At 33.8% G+C, this 20,533-nt stretch overlaps 1 protein-coding gene across 2 annotated transcripts in view; it reads left to right on the top strand.

Annotated features, from left to right (window-relative positions):
• Positions 1-20,533, top strand: part of LOC146533662 (uncharacterized) — a 125,248-nt gene that overhangs the window by 91,023 nt on the left and 13,692 nt on the right. Inside the window, exons 5-10 of one of the 2 annotated variants that reach the window (XM_085194745.1) lie at positions 9,252-9,429; positions 9,739-9,936; positions 10,191-10,431; positions 17,457-17,623; positions 19,013-19,145; positions 19,829-19,953. In XM_085194745.1, the coding sequence (XP_085050871.1) occupies positions 9,252-9,429; positions 9,739-9,936; positions 10,191-10,431; positions 17,457-17,623; positions 19,013-19,145; positions 19,829-19,953 (1,042 nt within the window). Of the gene's footprint in view, positions 1-9,251; positions 9,937-10,190; positions 10,432-17,456; positions 17,624-19,012; positions 19,146-19,828; positions 19,954-20,533 lie in introns of both variants that reach the window. The other variant, XM_085194744.1, reaches the window with a different exon arrangement.

The following is a 20,533-nucleotide window of genomic DNA, read 5'->3' as shown; positions in this document are numbered from 1 at the left end:
TACAGTAAAGTTTCTGGTAACAAAATGCGGCTTTAAGATCCGCTACTTAACACACAATATCACGAAAATTGGGCAGTGCGTTGGAAACGGAGTGATTTAACTTTAGGTTTCCTTTGCTATTACCCTGTTTTATACGTTGCAAACTTTATTTTCTTAATTTTCTGTTTCATTATAAGGAAAGAAAACATAAAAAATATAATTAAACTATAACAATTTAACGTGAAAACGTAATAAACGGTCTATAAACGCCGCGCCGTCCATTCCGTGACAAAATCCTGATTGAAATAAACCTAATATAAGTTAGTATAGGAAAAAAGTAGTAATTTTCATTGTTTATTTGTTCCGTACTTTGCGTGATATTGGGTACTTTGTCATTTTGGCTAAAGGCTTTAAATTTTTTGAAAATGGGGTAAGATTTTAGTTTCGTGAAATGTAATTTTAACTGCTTTAAGGATGGTCTGATTGTAAACGGGGCGGTTATGGGTTCCCTTCTCACGGGAAGGTATGGATTATTTTCTTTTCTTTCCTCTGTTAACAAGACAAAGCGTGGCGTTCAGTTCCGCGACTTAACACTATTTTTTTCAAAAATTGGACTGTGCACGGGGAACGGATTGTTTGTTATGAAACTCTACCAACTGAAGATACAACACACAATCGCGCCACGATATCTATTCATTTAATTTCATCCTACTTCTGCCACTATTAAACACCACTATAATATAGCTATACATATTATATAAACCTAAAGAATATGTTTGGTTGAAGGCGCTAATCTTAGGAACTAGTAATTCAAATAGAAAAAATATTTTTCTGTTTAATAGCCCTTTTCTCGAGGAAGGCTATATCATTATTTTAATATTTTTTAAAATTTACACGTTACCGGCCGTCAGTTACTTCGGGCACTTAGAATGTCTCATATTTTATACACAACTTCTATTAATAGTTAATATTCCATTTTCACACTCAGACAACGCCAAAGGCCAAAGTTAGTAAATCTACAAAGTTACTTTAAACCCCATAAAATCGTACTAGAAGGGGTTGAAATGTAAATATTTCCCGTACCAAGCAACTATTAACACATTTTGTATATGTAACACTATCAATGGGGTCAGCGTGTTCTGTGGAACGGTATCGTTTAAACTTTTAAGTGGACGATATTTCACTTTTAACACGCGACTGTATTCACGCAATTTAATTTTTAATGAATCTTACATTCTTCTACAATGAATGTGGAATTTTGCTAAATTTTTCTACGAAGAATCTGGTACTTACTTAAAAAATGAGGCCGTCGGCGGAAAAACTTGCGGGATACTTTTATTTTAATATGTTTTTTTTTTCACTTTTGTAGACAAAGCACTGCGCTGTCTTCCGCCACTCAACACTTTTTCTAGTTCAAAACAGAACGTCAAGACACTTCGTTCTACATAGTAAAACTTAATGTCTCGAAATTTGACACGGAGTAGAGAAAGAAATTATATATGGTATAATAAGGAATTCTAAATAGTAAAGTTAAGATATATTATTAAAAACAGTAGCCACCTGACACGGCATATACGAAATTCATTGGAATTGCAGTGGCGCCATCTGTCGAAAATTGATGCACCAACTCGGAAGCTTTGCTAAAGATAATCAAATGCATAATTTACGATTCTATAAAGAACATACAGACAAACAATATTTTTATATTATAATAAATAATTATAAGCTCTTAAACAACTCAACTATGCCAGTATGTTGGCCCAGATTCTGGGAAACTACAAAAAACAAAACATTAAAAAATCCCTTTGAAATAGGCCAGCTATAGGCAATATTTCAAATTAATTCATTCGCATTTCTATAGGCAGTGGACTGTGAAGCACGGCGTTGATGAAAGCTTCGACCACCTGTGAAGGCAATTCTAGATGAATAGGCTCTATGACAACATGTTACTACGTCAGTTTACGTTTAGTCTTCTGGGGCTACGTTTAGGTCTTTCCAATCTTTTCTTGTTAACCTGAGAATAGGTACAACTTCTGTTTGAAAAGACTCTCTCTCTGATTGTGTTTTGTAGTGTTTTATTTCAATATTTTCAAGATGATTTATCAGGAGCTTTACACGAAATGTATAGAAATTCAGGTGAGTAAAAATGGGGATACAATTTGGTGAAATATTATATCTATAAACTAAAACTGCCAAAGGTACTGAACTACCAATAGTAAAATCCCATTTCTTCTAGATCCTTTAGGAATTTCAAGAAAGCCTCTCTTAATGCTCTCGTCTACCTCCAAAGAAACCCACCACCGTAACGAATTTTAGGGTTCTGTCGTTGCTGTGTTGTGAGGCAGACATTCAGTAACAAAGAGATTTTTAACTATTATGTTAAGTTATTAAATATTAAACAATGACTCGTTTTTTTTTTACTTTCACGCTATATTCCGCATATAGCGGGGTGAGCAGGGAACCTAGTGTAAAATCACTCCGTTCCTTACTTTCCGTAGAATTTTTGACACATTTGCGTTTAGTGGCAAATATTGATCATTCCCTCGAGTGGATTTAGAACCCAGAACTGTCTCACATTGATAAATTCCTTTTTTAAGTTAGTTAAAAAACATACACTAAAAAAAATATGGTAATAGCAATTTACGCCTGGGACTTTGATCGAGATATTCATTCTGAGCATTGTATAAAAAAAACGTAATCGTTTTGGTTACAATAGCGTTTGTTTTTAGATTTTCAAGAAAAGGCGTAGACTTTTTTATCTAGATTTATTTCAGCTTAAAAGACATTTTCAGTGGTATCTAACGTGTTCTCAGTGAAAAATGTTTGCACAGAATATAATTTTACTTTTTTACTACATACAAGCTAAAAGTTGAGGTCGTCGTGGCAGACCGCTGCAGCGCCTTGGTGTTAACTCGGTGGTTGTAGGTTAGATTCCCATTCGGAGAAAATTAATTATTTTTATTTTATCGCTATAACAAGATCTCCACAAACTCATATTTACTCGTAGCAATTTCACAAATCTTATTTCCCACGTACAAATACTAAACGTAATAAACGCGTTTTCGAGTTAACAGCGTACAAACGTATAAACTGTTTATGACATATAAACTGTCACATAAACCTACAGGATATAGAAAGCTCAGCATGACAAAACCGTGAAAAGGCAAAATAGGGTAAAGCTTCCTCAGACTTTTAAACATTTTTTAGAGTCACGCTTTATCCCGCAAAGTAGGTAAAGGGAATCTAGTGTTTTCTCCCGACATTACTCTCAATTTTCGAGATGAAAGAAGAACCTAGTGATAAGACACTCTCATTAATACACTTCCACCACTTCGTTACCCTTAGAGTCGCTGCCCTGAACGAATGATTCCTTCGATTTTTTTACAAAAATGTTCTACTTTTACAAGCTCTATACTTTACTTTTTATATAGCTTGGAGACGATTGTTAGATAAAATTGTACGCTTCAATCCTTCAAACTACTCTTATCTTTCTTTTCATTTTTGAAGTGTTATTCCACACTAATGAAGGAAAAATATATTTTTATAAAACGAATATTTTTTTTTCAACGTAACGCGACTTCTGTGGTTTCCAAAAGGCATGGGTTCAAATCTCGTTACGTTCAAAATTTTTACACGTTTTCTACCATAGTATTATTTATATTTTAATGATGTGAGGAAAGCCATTGTTATTATAATTATGTACTTTTTAATATGATTTAGTATGAATTTACAGCAAATAACAATGTTAATAGATTCATTGGTACAGCACGTGGTTGTGAACAAACTCTGGTAACAAGCACGGCGTTGAGTCCTGCCATTCAACACGCATTGCCTCCAGAATTCGGTGGAAAGTGGGGAGCAAAATGTCTTAATACTAGACTCCCCCTACTTGCTACTTGAGAGATACAGCGTGAACCTGTATAAAATTTGAACGCAGCGGGATTTAAACCCGCACTGGTAGTTTTTGAAAAAAGGTACTGAGCTACAGAAGTATTGAAACGTATAAATTAACATTGTTAAATCAATTGTAGGCGAGCGTGACCACTAAAATATGTAATTAGACGGCAATTTCAATTAGTGGCTAATTTTATAGCTATGCGATAAAATTTGTTACTATTTAAAGCGATTTCATTCTTCTAATATTACAAACTAGCGGCCCGCCCGCGGCTTCGCCTGCGTGAACTACGTTATTATTAATTTCTGTCTCCATGAGTACCTAGGTCTTATAAGTGACGTCCATGCAAAATTTGAGACTCCTAGCATTTGTAGTAACGAAGTTTCATACAAACTTTCAACCCCAAAAACAACCCCTTAGAAGTCGAATATTGTAAATTCTTAGCGAGCACCTACGTCCTAGAAATAGCTCCTATGCAAAATTTCAGATTCCTAGCACATGTAGTTTCTGAGTTTTCCTGATGAGTGAGTGACCTTTCGATTTTATATATAGAAGTTTGTAAGGATAGATGTTTGCTCCACTTTCACACTACTAAAACTAAACGGATTTTGATATAACTTTAAAGTATATCTTATACATCAGAATAATACATAGGCTACAATTTATGGAAAAATTTTGTATAATTTGACTTTAATGTAACAGCGGGCGAAGCTGCGTGTATGTCACTATTGCTACGAGTGATATATGTCCCGCATATATCGAATTATTATTTAACCTGACCTCTGACCTGAGTTACTTTTTCGAATACTCAAAGCATTGAGTGTTGAGTGGCGGAACTCAACACCGAGCTTTGCCTCGTTACCAGAGCAAGCAAAATGCAAAAATAAACATTCCATTCCCTCTAGAGTCTAGAGGGAAGGAGGACTTCCGAGGAGTATCGAACCCACAACCGTCACGTCTATAGTCGCACACTTGTGCCTAACTACGACTGAGTAATTTAATAGATAGTTTCTCTCTCTCTCTCTCTCTCCCTTCCATAATGCGGGATACGGTGAGAACCAAAAAAGAATAACGTAACCTAACTTTACAAGTGATCGCGTTCAACCATCCAATTACCCTAGCGTGTACCCTCAATGGTATGACAAGATAATAGCTTGTATGAAGCTAGAGCATTCAAACGGTATTAAACGATTTAAAACTAAAATACCTCTGGAACTGTGCCAGCTTGTTAGGCTGAAGGTTGTCAGTTCGATTTTTTGACATAGTAATTGTATTTTATACTAGTTTTTACTTGCGGCTTCGCCCTCGTGGTCAAAAGGAAATAACTGTTATTGAAACTAGGATACATTGAAAATATTAATATGATGTACCTAATATAGTCAGTTGATAAACGAACTATTCAAAACAAAAATATTTTTTTTTGAGATTAGCGAGTTAAATAACAGTAAACATTTAATTTTTAGCATCTAGCTGTATGCCGCATACAACAGTAGAGATGAGCTAGTGTCAAGACACTCTTTTCTACTCTCCTCCAGCGCGGAACAACGCCACTTTAGAAAAGGACATTGCAACGTTAGTTAACAAAATGTTAATGTTAGTTGTCGATAGTACATTAATTAATACACTATTTATTTTGCTACTCATTTAATGCGTTTGTTTTTTATTTTACATTTTTTTAAGTATTTTTATTGTAAAGTCAGTCTCCCTTGTAGGTTTTTACAACATTTTTTTCCAATCTGTAATCTAGTTTTAAGTAAAATCAATAAACTCGCAAGATACCCCGCATTTGGATGAATTAAATACAAAAGATTAGGATAAATTTTATTGAAATACAATAAGTTAACGTGGACTATTAAAAAAGAAATAAACGAAGACAGATAGCAGGCCAATTACCGGTTCCTATCTGTCTTCGTTGATAATTAGCGGAGTGTCTAGGCACTTGGTTCTCGCAGGTCTACTTTCTTATATGCGAGATCCAGTGTGAATCTAAATTAAAAAATGACTTCTTAAACATTGTAAACATTGTATTGTCTAACAAAGGGGTAGGGGGTGATACTCCCCACAAATTTAAATCGACCCCCCTTATAGAACATTAGCGCTAGTTTTCAAGGTTGATACTAATTTGTACGAAGCGAAGAAACTGTTCTAGAAGATTACACTCAATTTGCCTTGGTTCTGTAATTATAATTAGTTTGGATTTTAAACTTATATAATTAAAATGTACAATGTAACTAAGTAATAAAATCTAAGAAAGTTAATTTTACTTGGTTATAGTATATATTTATTGTATCATCATGAAACTGGCTGCTAGCTGGTCTGTTGATGGGAAGAAGATAACGAGGTCCTAAGCCGTCAAATTAGTTTAAAAACAAGTAAAACCACGCTTTTCTGCAACAAGTGCTACAAGTGCTACTGAATATGCTAGAAGCTATATTATTTTTAACTTCACGCTGTATCCCGCATATAGAGATGGAGTAGACTTGGGCAGTTCCGAAACCTCCTAAGATACTTCCTTCTAATTAAGACACTTTCGTTTCCTACTCTCCGTCGTATTCTCGAAGCATTGCAACTTAGGTGGCGGTAATCAACGCCGCGCTTTGCCTCGCAGAAATGAAAATATTAAATATTCCATTTCCCAAGCGGAACTAATTTCTGCTATTTCCAAGCTATTTCCATTAGACCACACGAGCGAAACCGTAGGTGAAAGGTAGTACAGCCAACACCATAAGGTATTCCATAGCTAAGCCACACGCCACAAATTGATTAATTATAGTAATAATCAATTGTAATTAATCATGATCACACAAACATGTCTTCGACAAAAGGCTTTGAGGTGTTCACGACTGAATTGCTTTATAGCAAATGTATATTTTATACTAGCGACCCGATTACGGCTTCGTTCGCTTTAAATATATTATTATTTATTTACTAACTTGGATTTTTTCGTGTTCTAATAACATTATTATTAATTAAAGATTATATTTATATATTAAAAGAGGCCAGACATGGCTCAGGGCCACAAAGTATGACCGTAAACGTGGCAGGTGTAGGTTCGATTCCCAGTTGAGGATGCAAAAGTTATTCTGTTAATTGGCAACTAGATGCAAGATTTATTTTAAATCTTGTAAACGATATAGATGTCAAAATTTGCTGCCTCAATTTTTTTTCCACTGCGCCTCAATAGTGTTAAAGCACTACTTGTACAAATCACCAATTAAGTGACTACCCTTCAATTAGTGAAAGCGTAAAATTATAGCATCGGTCAGCGGCTAACCGACAAATTCAATGTTGCTTGTAGAGACAAATTAATCAAATATTGTAACAGATTGTTAGAGTTTTTGTTTAGGATTGTTATTCCAGCCAGTGCAAATGTTAAAAAATTGCTCTCCGCTCAATTTTTGAGATATTGCTTATTAAGTGGCGGAACTTAACGCCGCGTTTCGTATTTGTTACCAGAACGAGGAAATTAAAATAGTTTATTCTCTGAATCGCCGTGACTACGCGCTACGACGCGACGGCCGGACTACCGACGGCCGATCTACCGGTTTTCTACTTTCGCCGATATAGTTACTAAACTATAAGAAAACACAAAGTCAGTCAGTCAGAGTTACCTCGACTTAGAATGTGTCATGTCATACACAATTCTTAGTTATTTCAATGTCGGGCGAAGCCGCAAATAAAAACTAGTTTATTATATACATATGTATTTGTGGCTAAAATCCTGGCAAGGTGATAAAATACGGCAGTAATATACCTTTATAGGGGAAATCCCCCGCGTTATATTTAATGAGGGTAGTTAAAACATTTACGTTGCTTTTTATTTATTGTGGACATTTTGATGACATGAAAGTTATCTATTTTAAATACATTTAACGAAATAATTATAATTAAATATTTTTTGCGGCCTTGAGTTCCGCTCAACACGCAATGCCTCTAGAATTCGGCCGACAATGGTGAACGAAAGTGTCTTAATGGGAACAGAGTGTCTTACCACTAGGTTCCCAGATTTTGTCTATCATTGTATATGCGGTATACAGCGTGAAGCAAAAAAACCCAAGAACGTTGTTCTATATTGAAGAAATATATAGTAAAGCAAAAGCTTTGCGTAAGTTCCATTTATTAAAATGTTCCACGAAGCGTAGTAATTTGAATTTGCATATGAATTGAAGTGGAAAGGTGAATAATGATCAATCTGAGTGTTTGACTCCTTGCCCCGAGGCCCGGGGGACTTCTGGTTGTTGGAAGCTATTATACAAAACAATAGAAAATCTATATTTAGTAGATAGGTATGGTACTTATGTGCGCACTAGTAGTCGCCCGCAAGTTTGCTTGTAAGATGGAATGTATGCTTCCTAAATACAGAAAATACATTAAAATATTTTTTTTAATAACGAGTTTACGACGTTTTCATGTCGTTTTTTCCTACTTTATAAATATAGCATAAAAGAAAACAAAATTGAACTAGTTATTTCTCGAGACTTGATTCATTTAAAATCGCTAAAACATAATGTTGTTATTATTATTACAGCTTATATTATCATAGGTAAATATTTACTTTCACTTTGTTAGCAATCCACCCACTGAGAATTAATAAAGGATATGTTGTTTTGGGACAATTCCGTGTTATGAATTGATTATTAATTTTCAGTTTTGAAATTATTGACTATAAATATTATTCTACTCATAGGCATTTTGTGTTAAGACACTCCGTTCCCATTAAGACACTTCCGTCCCTCACTTTCCGCCAAGTTCTGGAGGTAATTGCGAAGTAATGGTGGAACTCAACGCCGCACTTTCCTTCGTTAGCAGAGCAAGGAAATTAAAATATGAAATATTTTGATTTCCTCGAGTGGGAATCGAACCCGCAAGTCGTACAGTCGCACGCTTGTGCCGATGCGGCACGACCTCAAGGAAAGTTTTACATTTTGAATACTCTTTTCTCGATCTGGTTATATCAAAAACTACGACGAGTAATTTTTTTAACACAGAGAAAATGAGTGTTATCATTAAGTTCAGTCTGTCCTTACATAATATTGAAAATATCGCTAAATAATATATATTTAAAACACATTTTCCTACACCAAATGCTACAAATCCTATATAATATTCTAGAAACCATAATTAATATGAGCCAAAATTCGATTGGTTTACCAGTAACTTCTGAAGACTTCCGTTGTTCTGGTTCTAGCTCCAACATCATACACGCTCGATGGTACCACATTATTTTAACGGCACTTATGTTAAAAATAACTACCGAGTTTCCTTATAATACAATTATTACATGTGGATCCAATACATAATACAGTTACTTTTCATACTAATAAATAGATATTAATAATAACATAAACTGGCCATAAAAACATGTATTTTGCTTCAGGTTGTCGTCATGGGCAGCAGTACCACGTCAGACAAAACAATCAACACTAGCACCGACTCCGCTGCCACCGCCCTCACCTCCGTAACCGGCACGGATGACTCCATGGACGCTGAGCCAGACCTGATAGACGCTGATCCTCCCCAAGTACCAGAAGCTCAACGGGAACAGAACCCACCAAGTACTGCTCCCCCACATTATCATAGAGCCCAAAATAGCTGCGAATTTGATCCACCAGCTTACACCACTCCTCAGTCAGCTACTGATACTATAGAATCACCTAGGCCAGGCCCAGCAAGATTTATCTTTGATGTCCCTCTCCCTGACCCCAAGAAAGTTGATAAACCTCGTAATAAAACACAAGTAAGCCAAACAAGCCTGGGCGGGCCGTCGACATCCATACAAATACCTTACGACCCTAAGATAGAACCTCCAAAAAGTCCTAAAGCGAACCAAGTTAAATATGAAACACATTTTGATTTTGAGCCAGAAACTGTAAAAAGAAGAGGGAGTGAGCCAAGAATGAAGAATAAACAGAAATTGGATAAACAAGAGTATTATAAAGATGAAGTGGCTAAGTTACGAAGACAGTTAGAAGGTACAGAAGTTTTTAAAACGACTCGGAGGCGGTCCTCCACACATCAACATTCTGTTCCACCGCCATCTTGTTCTAGAAGGCAATCAACAGGTAGAGTAAAATTATTAGAAGATATTTCTAAATAAAAATTTTCATATTTTGCCGTAAAAATCAGTAAATGGAAGTAATTTATTTTCTATTTTCAGAAAACATTTTTTATGTCAAAATAACAAAACTACTTTGCAGTATGTTGTCCTATGTCCCGTTGCACCACGTCGTTAATTTTCTCTGGCTTTTCAAATTAAATGTAAATACCGTAGAATTTTATATTTGTATTTTTTTCAATGATACCTTTTTTGCTTTAGCTGCTCAAGTCCACGTCACAGCCAACCCATTGGATTCAGCATCATCAATGCCAGCCGGAAGAACTACAATTGTAGTTCAACAACCATCTCTATCCCTGGACTATGGTGGCTGTTCCACCATCCTGGTGAGAGATGGAGAAGATGGACGGAGAACAAGTAGAGTCTGCAGTGATCATATACAGCAGCTACTAGACGTGACTAGTCAGTTCACGTCTGAAGATTTACATGAATTTGATAAAAGGTAATGTTTTAGTGTCTGGTATTTTTCGCTTTTTGATACTAATTAAGATATGTTTTCAGCTTCACGTTATATTCTGCATATGGCAGGGTAGGCAGAGGGAACCTTGTATTTAGACATTCTTGGGTTACGATGCTAAGAGAATTTCTCCTCCATTTTACGTCTTAAAGTCCTCGGAAGTCGTCTCAAAGTTGCGAACAACAACCAGTATACTATTTGTTTAAAAATATGTAAACAACTATATAGGAATTGAAAATATTACAAAGAAAATAGGGAAAAATATATTTAAGAATACTTCATCCAAAAAAGGTGAGCCATCCCTCATTTACATTCCTTTAATCTAATTCCAAGAGGACGCTGTCTTGGTAACGGACTGTCAAAATTTGTTTTATGACCCATGAACGCGACGAGTTGAGGCCACTGTCATTAAGACCTAAAAATATTTAAAAAAGAAAATTGGGGTCATTTTTGCTTTTTTTATCTTCGCGTTACATCTCGAACTCATCAGGCAGTAGGCAGAGGGAACACATGTCTCGAAAATTTGGGGGTGCGTGAGGAACGGAGTGTTTTAACACTAGGTTCCCTCTGCCTAGCCTGGTGTATGCGGGAAAAAGCGTAAAGCTGTAGAAAAATTAAGAAAAAATATACAAAGTACGTGACTATGACAACCCTTAATTACGTTGATATACAAATTTCGTTTTCATTATTTTGTCATTTCAGACGCCGTAGCTTTTATCAGCAAGTTAAATTATATTTTAGATGCGGTAATGTAATTGTACGTTCTCTTTATTTCTTGGTGACGATAATAAGGTCGTCGTGGCACAGAGACAGAGAGACAGCATTTGCTGTTGAGGTTCGACCCCCATTCGTGGGGATGATTACATTTAAATTTTCATTTTCTCGCTTTGATAACATAAATTGGTATGAAGTCCCAACACTCGATTCGCGTAAACAATAAATATAGGTATTGTATATTATTGTTTCGTTTACAAACTTTTTTTATAAATTATATAATAAAACCCCTGACTTAGAATCCTTTGAAAATTATTGAATGGCTAAAAAAAAATAATTTTCCAAAGTCATGGCTATTCATTAAATCACCTTTTTAACAAAACAAACTAATTCAAAATCGGTTCATCCGTCATTGATGCCATTGCAGACGGCGTTTAGTTCTGCCATTCTAAGTTCCCCCTGTCTAATATGATATCCGTAGAAAAACGAGAAGCTGTAATGGAAAGAATATATTTAAAAAAAACTTGTATCCAGACCTTTTTTAATATTTACCCTAATCCGTCTTTGTTTATGTAAAGTGTCATTTGGAGTTGAAAAACAATTTTTGCGCCTCGTAGATTATTACTTTCACAAAAGTTCCATAAATTGATATTAGGTATATTTGAACATTATGGCAAAAGGTTTTAGACGTCACGTATAACAGTGTTTAAAATTGTTTATTTTATTTCGCCTTGAGACTGTATCAGGTATTATTAAAAGATCCATGATTTAACTTATACCATAATTGATGGATGTTTGTAAGTTTTTGTTTAATTAAACAATTTAATATTTTAAAAAATAATTATTCAGCATAATTTATTTTTATTTTGAAAACATCATCCCGAATGGATTTTTTTACGGGCATCCCTAAATTATAATATAGAGAAAAAAATGAACTTTGATTTAAGCAATTCACTTAAAAACACAAACATAATTTTTTAAATTCCATTTTCGTTCAATTTTATCACAATTAAATTAGCGGTTTGGCCCTGATTGCGTAAAATACAGATAGACAGACAGACAGACAGAGTTACTTTCGAATTTATAATATAGGTATGGATTTTCTACAAATATGTCTCTAGATTCCAGTAACATTAAAACTACTTACAAATGCATTTTCAATTAAAACGGTTAAATCCTGAAATGAAAAGACTACACCCTTTCAGAGGATGACAAAGCAATTTAAAATGAATTAACTCAATAATAAAATCATCTTTCTTTAACAATCGAAGTATTTTCTTCGTTGTCTTTAAGAACTTTAAGCTTTCAAAAGCTCTGATTAAACTGATGAATATTTAATACAGTTTATAATTGAATCTTTTTTTAGCTTTACGCTGTATTTTGCATATAGGTAGAGTTGGTAGGGTATGCCTATCCTTCTTTAGCGCAGTTATCTTTGAAACTCCGGTCTCTGCGCACCCCCCAATTATCAAGAAATTGCGTGCAGAGTGGAAAAGAAGAATAAGGAAAATCAACCCACAACCACCTACAAGTATATTACAGTCATCCTCATATATATCCATATATTTCATACATTACACGTAAATACCATTACGCTACTATGGTCTAATAAAAAGATGAATACAATATTAATAATATTTACCTCTTGAAGAAACGTTTATAAAGAAAATGTTTTGCGAAATTGAAAAAGGGCGAAGCGTATTAAACTTACAAAGGACTGAATAGATAAAAGTTGGTCTTTAACAAAAAGAAGAACAATTTTTTCACCGGAAATTTAATACAAAATACCTTTTCAAATACACTTTTGAATTCTGTACAGAATACTAATTTAATTTACTATTACTATTAAGGAAATATTTGAGTCCGTCGTGGCGCAGAGGTGCAGGGGTGTGATTGTAACGCGATGGTTGTGGTTTCGATCCCCACTCGGGGTGATGAATTATTATTTAATAATATTTTCATTTCTTCGCTCTGGTTCCAAAACAAAAGCCTGGCGTTGTGCTAAACTGCAAAAAACAATAAGTATTTTTTTATATTTCTTATTATAAAATGTATAAAATCTATAAGAAATTAATTAAAAACGTTTACTTTCATTTAGTCGAAGCGCAGGTGTCGATAAATCACCAAACACGGCGTTATTAAAGCAATCCATCACTTAACCTGCTCCCGCTATTTGTACCACGGTTAATGTATTGTTCTAAGAAAACGGTAAATTATATTCTTTGTAAGCGAGAAATATTATTATATTATAATATATGGTAAATAGATAATAATACTAGTTTCTAACTTCGGCTTTGGCCGTATTATCAAATGTATTTTTAATGTAAAGATTGTTTATTAAAAGTCGTTTAATTCATAGTTTATTCAAAGTTTATTCCTTATGACATAAAATAGCAAAACCAATAATTATAATATTAAAATACAAAGAAACAACGTTGCAGGCTAAATAAAAAAGTAATTAAGCGTTATCGTAACGGAAGTAACTCGTCACCTTATTTTAACTTACTAATAAATTGTTATTTAGTAAATTCAACGAAACTGTGGAATATTTAGGCGCTCATTATTTATGTATAGAGAGAAGTCACTGTTCTTGATATGTAATAATGATATTTAGTTATATCAAGAAACAGTGACTTCTCTATAATATATAACAATAATTAATCATTATATATCAAGACTTTATTTTAAAAAAATACATTTTACTTAATGAAAATACAAATTTATCCAGAACCTATTTTAGTATAAAAAAAAAAGTACAATGTTCATATTCCATATATTATTTACAGTAAACAAATGTGAGTAATTACAAGTATTACAAGCAAAACGTGGACACGTGGTGATCCGACGTCACGTTGTAAGACTAAAGACAGCCACAAACTGAACGTTTATAATTAAGAGTATGCTTTTTCCGCATAGCAGAGTAGGCAGAGGTGACCTAGTCTTTCCTACTTTTAAAGACACACCATATCTTGTTACCAAGTTTTAACGAAATATTTATATACCTAATAAAAATATTATTATTAACCAAAAATTTTATTCAAAACCTTTATAATAAAAATGAAATTCTTATAATATTTTAAATATGAACTAATACTATAAACCAAAGCAATTAATTAACATAAATCAACAAGTTTGATGAGTGATTAATGTTCGGGATCTGAGCACTATCCATCTTCATTGTGCGTTGGACGTGTGACATATTGCGATATAAGGTTACTCGTAGACTTGCGACCTTAGACAACCTTTTCACTCGTACTCGTAAATTGACTTTAGAAGTCATTGCAAATAAAAGTAGATGTCAATTGCATATAAATTTTAGATATTGTCAAATTATAATCAGAGGGCAGTAAACGCGACAGGTTGTGGATGGAATCTCGAGAAAATGAAATATTTCATATTTTCATTTCATCGTTCTGGTAAAGCTAGTGTCGAGGCAAAGCGCGGCGTTGAGTTCCACAACTCAACACGCAATGCCTTCTTGACAGAAAATGTGGTACGGAGTGTCTTAACACTTCATCTGCCTACCCTGCTGAAATATACGAAATAGTACGTCATGCTAAAACAAAAAGTAACCAGTTTTTATCTCTTAATAAACTGCTTAAGTTTTGTTTTATTTAATTAAAGTAATGATCATCGCTTTCTTTGTGCCTTTTTAATGAGTGGGGGAATCCAATGCCCTCTTTTGTCTTTCGAAAGTATAATATATATAATATTTTAAATAAAAATAAATTAAAATAAGATTAATCCCGATATGATCGAATAAATTTAAATATTTGTCAAACTCAGGGTCAGTCAATATGGATGCGCACTTCCATGCTAATACAAAGAATTATGATTGGCACAAGTTTAAATATAGTAAAAGTAAACGATAAAGATGAACATATTTAACTTGAGATAAATGTTAGTAAAAATAAAGGTGTATATTTATTTTCTTGATACAAAAAATATGAGACAAATGAGATGTCAGACGCAAGCTATTATTTAGAGATGGGAGACGTTATATCATTTACTAAGGTAAATATCATTGTCACTAAATAATACATTACCTATATATAATGAACTGTTTGATTAAGTTATCTGAGGACATGAAAAATAATTTTACTTATAAAGAAGGCTTACCTATATTACCTCATCATCACCAGCTTCACGCTGTATCCTGTACACAGCAGGAACCTAATGTTAAGATACTCTGTTCCCCACATTCTGCCGTGTTCTGGAAGCATTGTGTGTTGAGTGGCTGAACTCAACACCGCGCTTTGCCTCGACACTAGAGCGATAAAAATAGAAATATAAATATAAATAAATATTTCATCTCCTCTAGTAGAGATCGAAGCCATAACCAGTCGGTTTTACAGTCACACTTGTTGCCCTTGCGCCACGACTGGCCTCAACAATATTACTTTAGTTGTTATATTTGCTTAAAAATGAATTCTTGAAATAATATTTCCACCTTATTATAATTATCTTACGCGTGCTAACGTCGTGTTATAATTAATATTTAGTCTTTAATTACGGTTTCGATGCAAAACGCTATTAAGATTTAATAAGGAATTTTGGTGGAATTTTGTGAAGTGATGATTAGTCGTTATGAAGTTGAAATGGAAATGTTTTGTTTTATTTATTAATGTAAAAGTTTACTTGTGAAACAATATAAAACAATGTTATTCAATTTTATTAATTGATATTTTTGATTTTTCTCTTTTTATGTCCTCAGTTACTAATTTACTGACCGACAACGTAAAGCTGAAACTATGCGGGCTAAAATGCTGAAATTTGTTTTTTGGTTTAGTTTCGGTAGCATTTCTAAGATAATGGATTTTAATTATGTTTATCAAAGAAAATTTGTTTTTAAATATATAATTTTTAGCTAATATCTATTAAATTGTGACTTAATAACATAGGTGTAGTAAACAAATTCAGACCTATGGTTTTATAATTCGAATTTACCCTTAATAGATGTGTGTATATATAAATGGAATAACAGTGGAAGTAAATATTACTCCTTAGTTAAGACACTCGGTTACTCACCTACCACCTTATTTTCGAATTTTAAAAAAATCTATTCTATAAAAAACGCATAGTTTGCATACAGCCTTAGGGAATTCGACGCTTACTCTGTTAATGGATGATAATTATGGTACATAATCCACTGTGAAGGGTTATTACGTGTACTGATGGGGAAGAAGGGAAAAGGGTTAGTGGGAGGGAGGCTTCAGGGGATGACTGTGTGAATTTAACTTCACATAAATAGTATATTTTAAGATTATAATGAAAATTAAATGAAAATGAAAACTTGGCTACACGTAGCTATATAATATAACTAGCGGACGCGCGCAGCTTCGCTTTCTTATTGCTTAGGGGTGAATTCTAATAAACTTTGAAACACGTGTTCAATAAAATATTTTTAAGAGTCTAAATATCAAATTTTATAAAAATCGGTGGCGATTTAATAATTTCCCATACAAACTTTCAACCCCTTATTTGCACCCTTAAGGGGTGAATTCTAGAAAACCATGAAACATGTATTCAATTAAATACTTTTAAAAATCTAAATTTCAAATTTTATAAAAATCGGTGCCGATTTAAATTTTTTTCCATACAAACTTTGAACCCCTATTTCACCCCTTTAGCGTTAAAATTTTTCAAAATCCCTTCTTAGTGGATGTCCAGATAACGAAAGTAAACTTTTGTCCAAATTTAACGTTTCTACGCACATCGGTTACGGCTGTGCGTGCGTCTTACCTCAGTCAGTGAGGACAAGTCCTTTTATATATATAGATAATATGGTATCCTTGAGATGCTGTGATAATGGAGCCAGGACCTGAACAATGAAACTCTTCAGAGGTTACTAATAAACTATTCGAGCTTACGCTCAAATCGCGTGTTTTTATTATATAATTTATTTTAAAGATATATACTAAACATAAATTCACTAAAGAGAAAACTATAAAATAGTCATAAAACGCGGTCTTCAAAATGTTTATCTGCACTTTTATAGCGGAAGACATAAGAACCTTTTCATTTGAGACACCTTGAATTTGTATGGAGAAATTGGAAAACTTTTAAGATATAAAAATATTTCGTAAAAGCGTAATTTCGTAGATACCGGCCACCGTATCTGATTGTGAAACGCAACAGTAATGGGTTCTGATTCCCATTTAAACCCAAATATTTCCATTTACCCGCCCTGGAAAGAATACAATGTCTCGAAAATTGAATAGAAAGTGGGTGCTCTTTGTCTAACCTGCTATAAGAGGGATACATTATGAAACTAAACAAAAATCTCCTTTCTCTAGATACGGAAGCCCACACCACTCCCGTTCACAATCGGTCAAAGCGCAAAGATCTAGGACCGGTGAGAGGCAGCTGCTGGGCCTGCCGCAGCAGAGGGCGCGAGTCGCGTCGATGCCAAACACAGGTGTCGAAGAAGAATACTATAGATTACGACATTTTAGTATTACTGGTAAGGCTGTTTTTTATTATATTTTTTTTTCAAGTTACAACGAAATTTTTCTTGTCACAACTTAAATTGTTAACATCGCTGTAAATATATTTTTACAAATATCTGCTTCCCAAAAGACCGTCCAAGAGATGTGGCTTCGAGGCATGCAGAGGAAGTCACAGGTAAAAGCTAGTAAAACATAAAATTATATTATAATTAAACAGTTAGAGCATTTATCGAATTTTGTAGAAAGATTGTCACGAAATTCAATTAGAGGAGGCCGTAAAGTGTTAAAGTGTGTGTGGCAAATTATATCAGCAACCGCAAGACTCCAAAAGCCCGAGACCTTAATTGTTGGAAATTATTTCTTTAGTCTATAATTTAGAACTTATAAAACAAATAGAAAGAAGATGGTGAAAAAAATATTCCTCTTTCTACATTCTACCCATTTGGGAAATTGCAAAGACATTTTTCGTCCAATATTCATTTTTTTAATCTATTAACTTCGTATATTTAATTGGATAGTTACAGGTCCTATCGCCAAATCGTGCGAAACGTCTTTTTAAAATATCATTGTTTTTATCAAAAACAAAACAATAACTCTATTGTACAAAAATTGATACCTCTTTGTCACGTACATAGTCTCGAGTAACTCGAGTGCGAATATTCGTTAGCTTTTAACAATATTATATAAAGCTTATTATTCTTTTGAGCTTTTCAAAGTAAATTTTAATTTAAAATACACTTTTTAAAAATACAATGTGCATTTTTAGAACGCTAGACAAAAAGTTGACTTATACTGATGAATCGGTACAATTCTTTATATTTTTATACTAGCAACTGCTTTATATGTGTATGACTTTTTTAGCTCCACCTAGTATCTAACAAAGCATAGCAGGGTAGGGTAAGTGATACGATACTCCGTTCTCCATTAATAGAATTCTGTTCCGCACTTTCCGCCGAATTTTTGAGGTATTGCGTGTGGAGTGAAGGAGCGAATTATTTTCTATTCACCATCTGAGGGGTGTCCCAAGCGCGGACTGGAACTGGAGAACATGGTAGACATCATGCTATTTAGAATAAAAGCGTAGCAGGATAGTTAGGGAAAACTAATTAAAAAATAGTTGGGCTCACCAACTACAACTAGTTTAAATTTGGTCTAACGAAAATATTCTTAAACACAGACACCTTCAAAGTGAAAATAACAGCTTCACGTTCTACAAAATAGAATCGTTAATTGTCAAGAATATAGTTAGGCAGTCCAATTATATTACGTGGCCGCGTACTATCGATATTGTAAATACCTAGATGATTTATTAATAAGGGAAGGCAGAGGGAACCTGGTGTTAAGTCACTCGAGACATAGCAAATACGATTTCCTCTATAATAATAAAAGTAACATTTCATCAGGTAAAGGCGTGGTGAACAGAGGAGACTCCTTGCGTTCAAGAAGATCGCGATCGAACACATCGGTAGCATCGAGTGCGTCTAGCACTGAAGCTGTCACTAGAGCGTCAGCACCTTGCTCCTTGGCATCATCCAGGTATACATTTTTTACATCAATTAATTAATTTTAAATAAAATAAAATAAGAAATTGATAGCTTCATGCTTTATCCCGCATTTAGCAGGGTAGACAGAGGGAACCTAGTGCTAAGGTATTCTGTTCCGCACGCACCATCATCGTCTCCTCTCTTCCCTCTCAGAGGAAGAAAACTAAAATAATTCATTTCCCCGAATGGGAATTGAATTGATAACTTTTTATGATGTTTCTCAGTATACATCCTGATAGCTATGAAAAATATAATACGTGCTTTTGAAAGCTTCACTTTGTAAACAAAAATATATTGTAATTGAATATTTATGGAAATATTGTACACAAAGAGATCAGAGTTTGTTTTTTTTATTTATAGTTGGAGTAGTGAGTGGACCTTTCGATATAAATATAGACTTTTTGTTCTGGGATTTTTGTTTAAAAAAAAATGGAAACACAGTTAATTACAATAATTAAATGTGTTTCTATTCATAATTCGATTTAAATCATTTTCTTTTGTTAGATAATCGATTTATCAAGAAAAGTTTCAATGTAACCCTCTGCTCTTAAAATGTGTCATGTTCTATTCATAATATCAGTATATGTCGGTTAGTTATTTCCATCTTCTAAATATTTAAATTATTTTTATCATATATTTCTTCCTGATAAATGATATAAATAACATTCTCCCCAGGGACTCCTCAGCAGGCCTCAGCACATACCGAGTGCTGGTGTTAGGCGGTCCGGGAGTAGGCAAGTCCAGTCTTGTTGGACAGTTCATGACATCAGAATATTTGCACGCGTACGACACTAGTATTGGTAAGTATAGTTTAGTTTAAGAGAAAACGCATATAGCAGGATAAACAGATAGAACTTATTGCTAGGACACTCCGTTTCTTACTTTCTGTCCAATTTTCAGGATATCGAGTGTTGAGTTTCGGACCCCTGCTGCTTAGTCTTTTTACCAGAGCGATTAAATGAAAATAATTTCCTCGATTGGAACCCTTAGCCAGATTTTTACTCTCCGCTACCCAAAGATAATCTCTAAGATTAAACATTTGGCTAGAGAGAATACTATTTTTCATATAATCTTCTTACAGAGATAATACCCAGGTAAATAAGATGTAACAAGCGTATAAGAATTTCATTTCGACGTGGCTTAGAAATTAGAGCACTTAGACAGTTTAAGAGGTGCGGGTTCAAATCCCTCTCTCTTCATTTTTTTACGTTTTCTAAATATATTTACATACATTATATTATATTAAACATATGAAAATTTAAATTTAGTTCAATAAAACCTACAACTTGAGAACATCCACTCATATATTTAATAGACCACCTTGTTTACCTCTAAATCTTATCCTTTTATCCCGTACCCAAATCTTCATGACCAATTAAA

The sequence above is a fragment of the Heliconius melpomene genome, chromosome 12 (genome assembly GCF_056956725.1).
Source record: "Heliconius melpomene rosina isolate 202511_hmr_F chromosome 12, ASM5695672v1, whole genome shotgun sequence".
NCBI classification, from domain to species: domain Eukaryota; kingdom Metazoa; phylum Arthropoda; class Insecta; order Lepidoptera; family Nymphalidae; genus Heliconius; species Heliconius melpomene.
The sequence above is the reverse complement of the archived record's forward strand: the minus strand, read 5'-3'. Positions and strand labels throughout refer to the sequence as shown.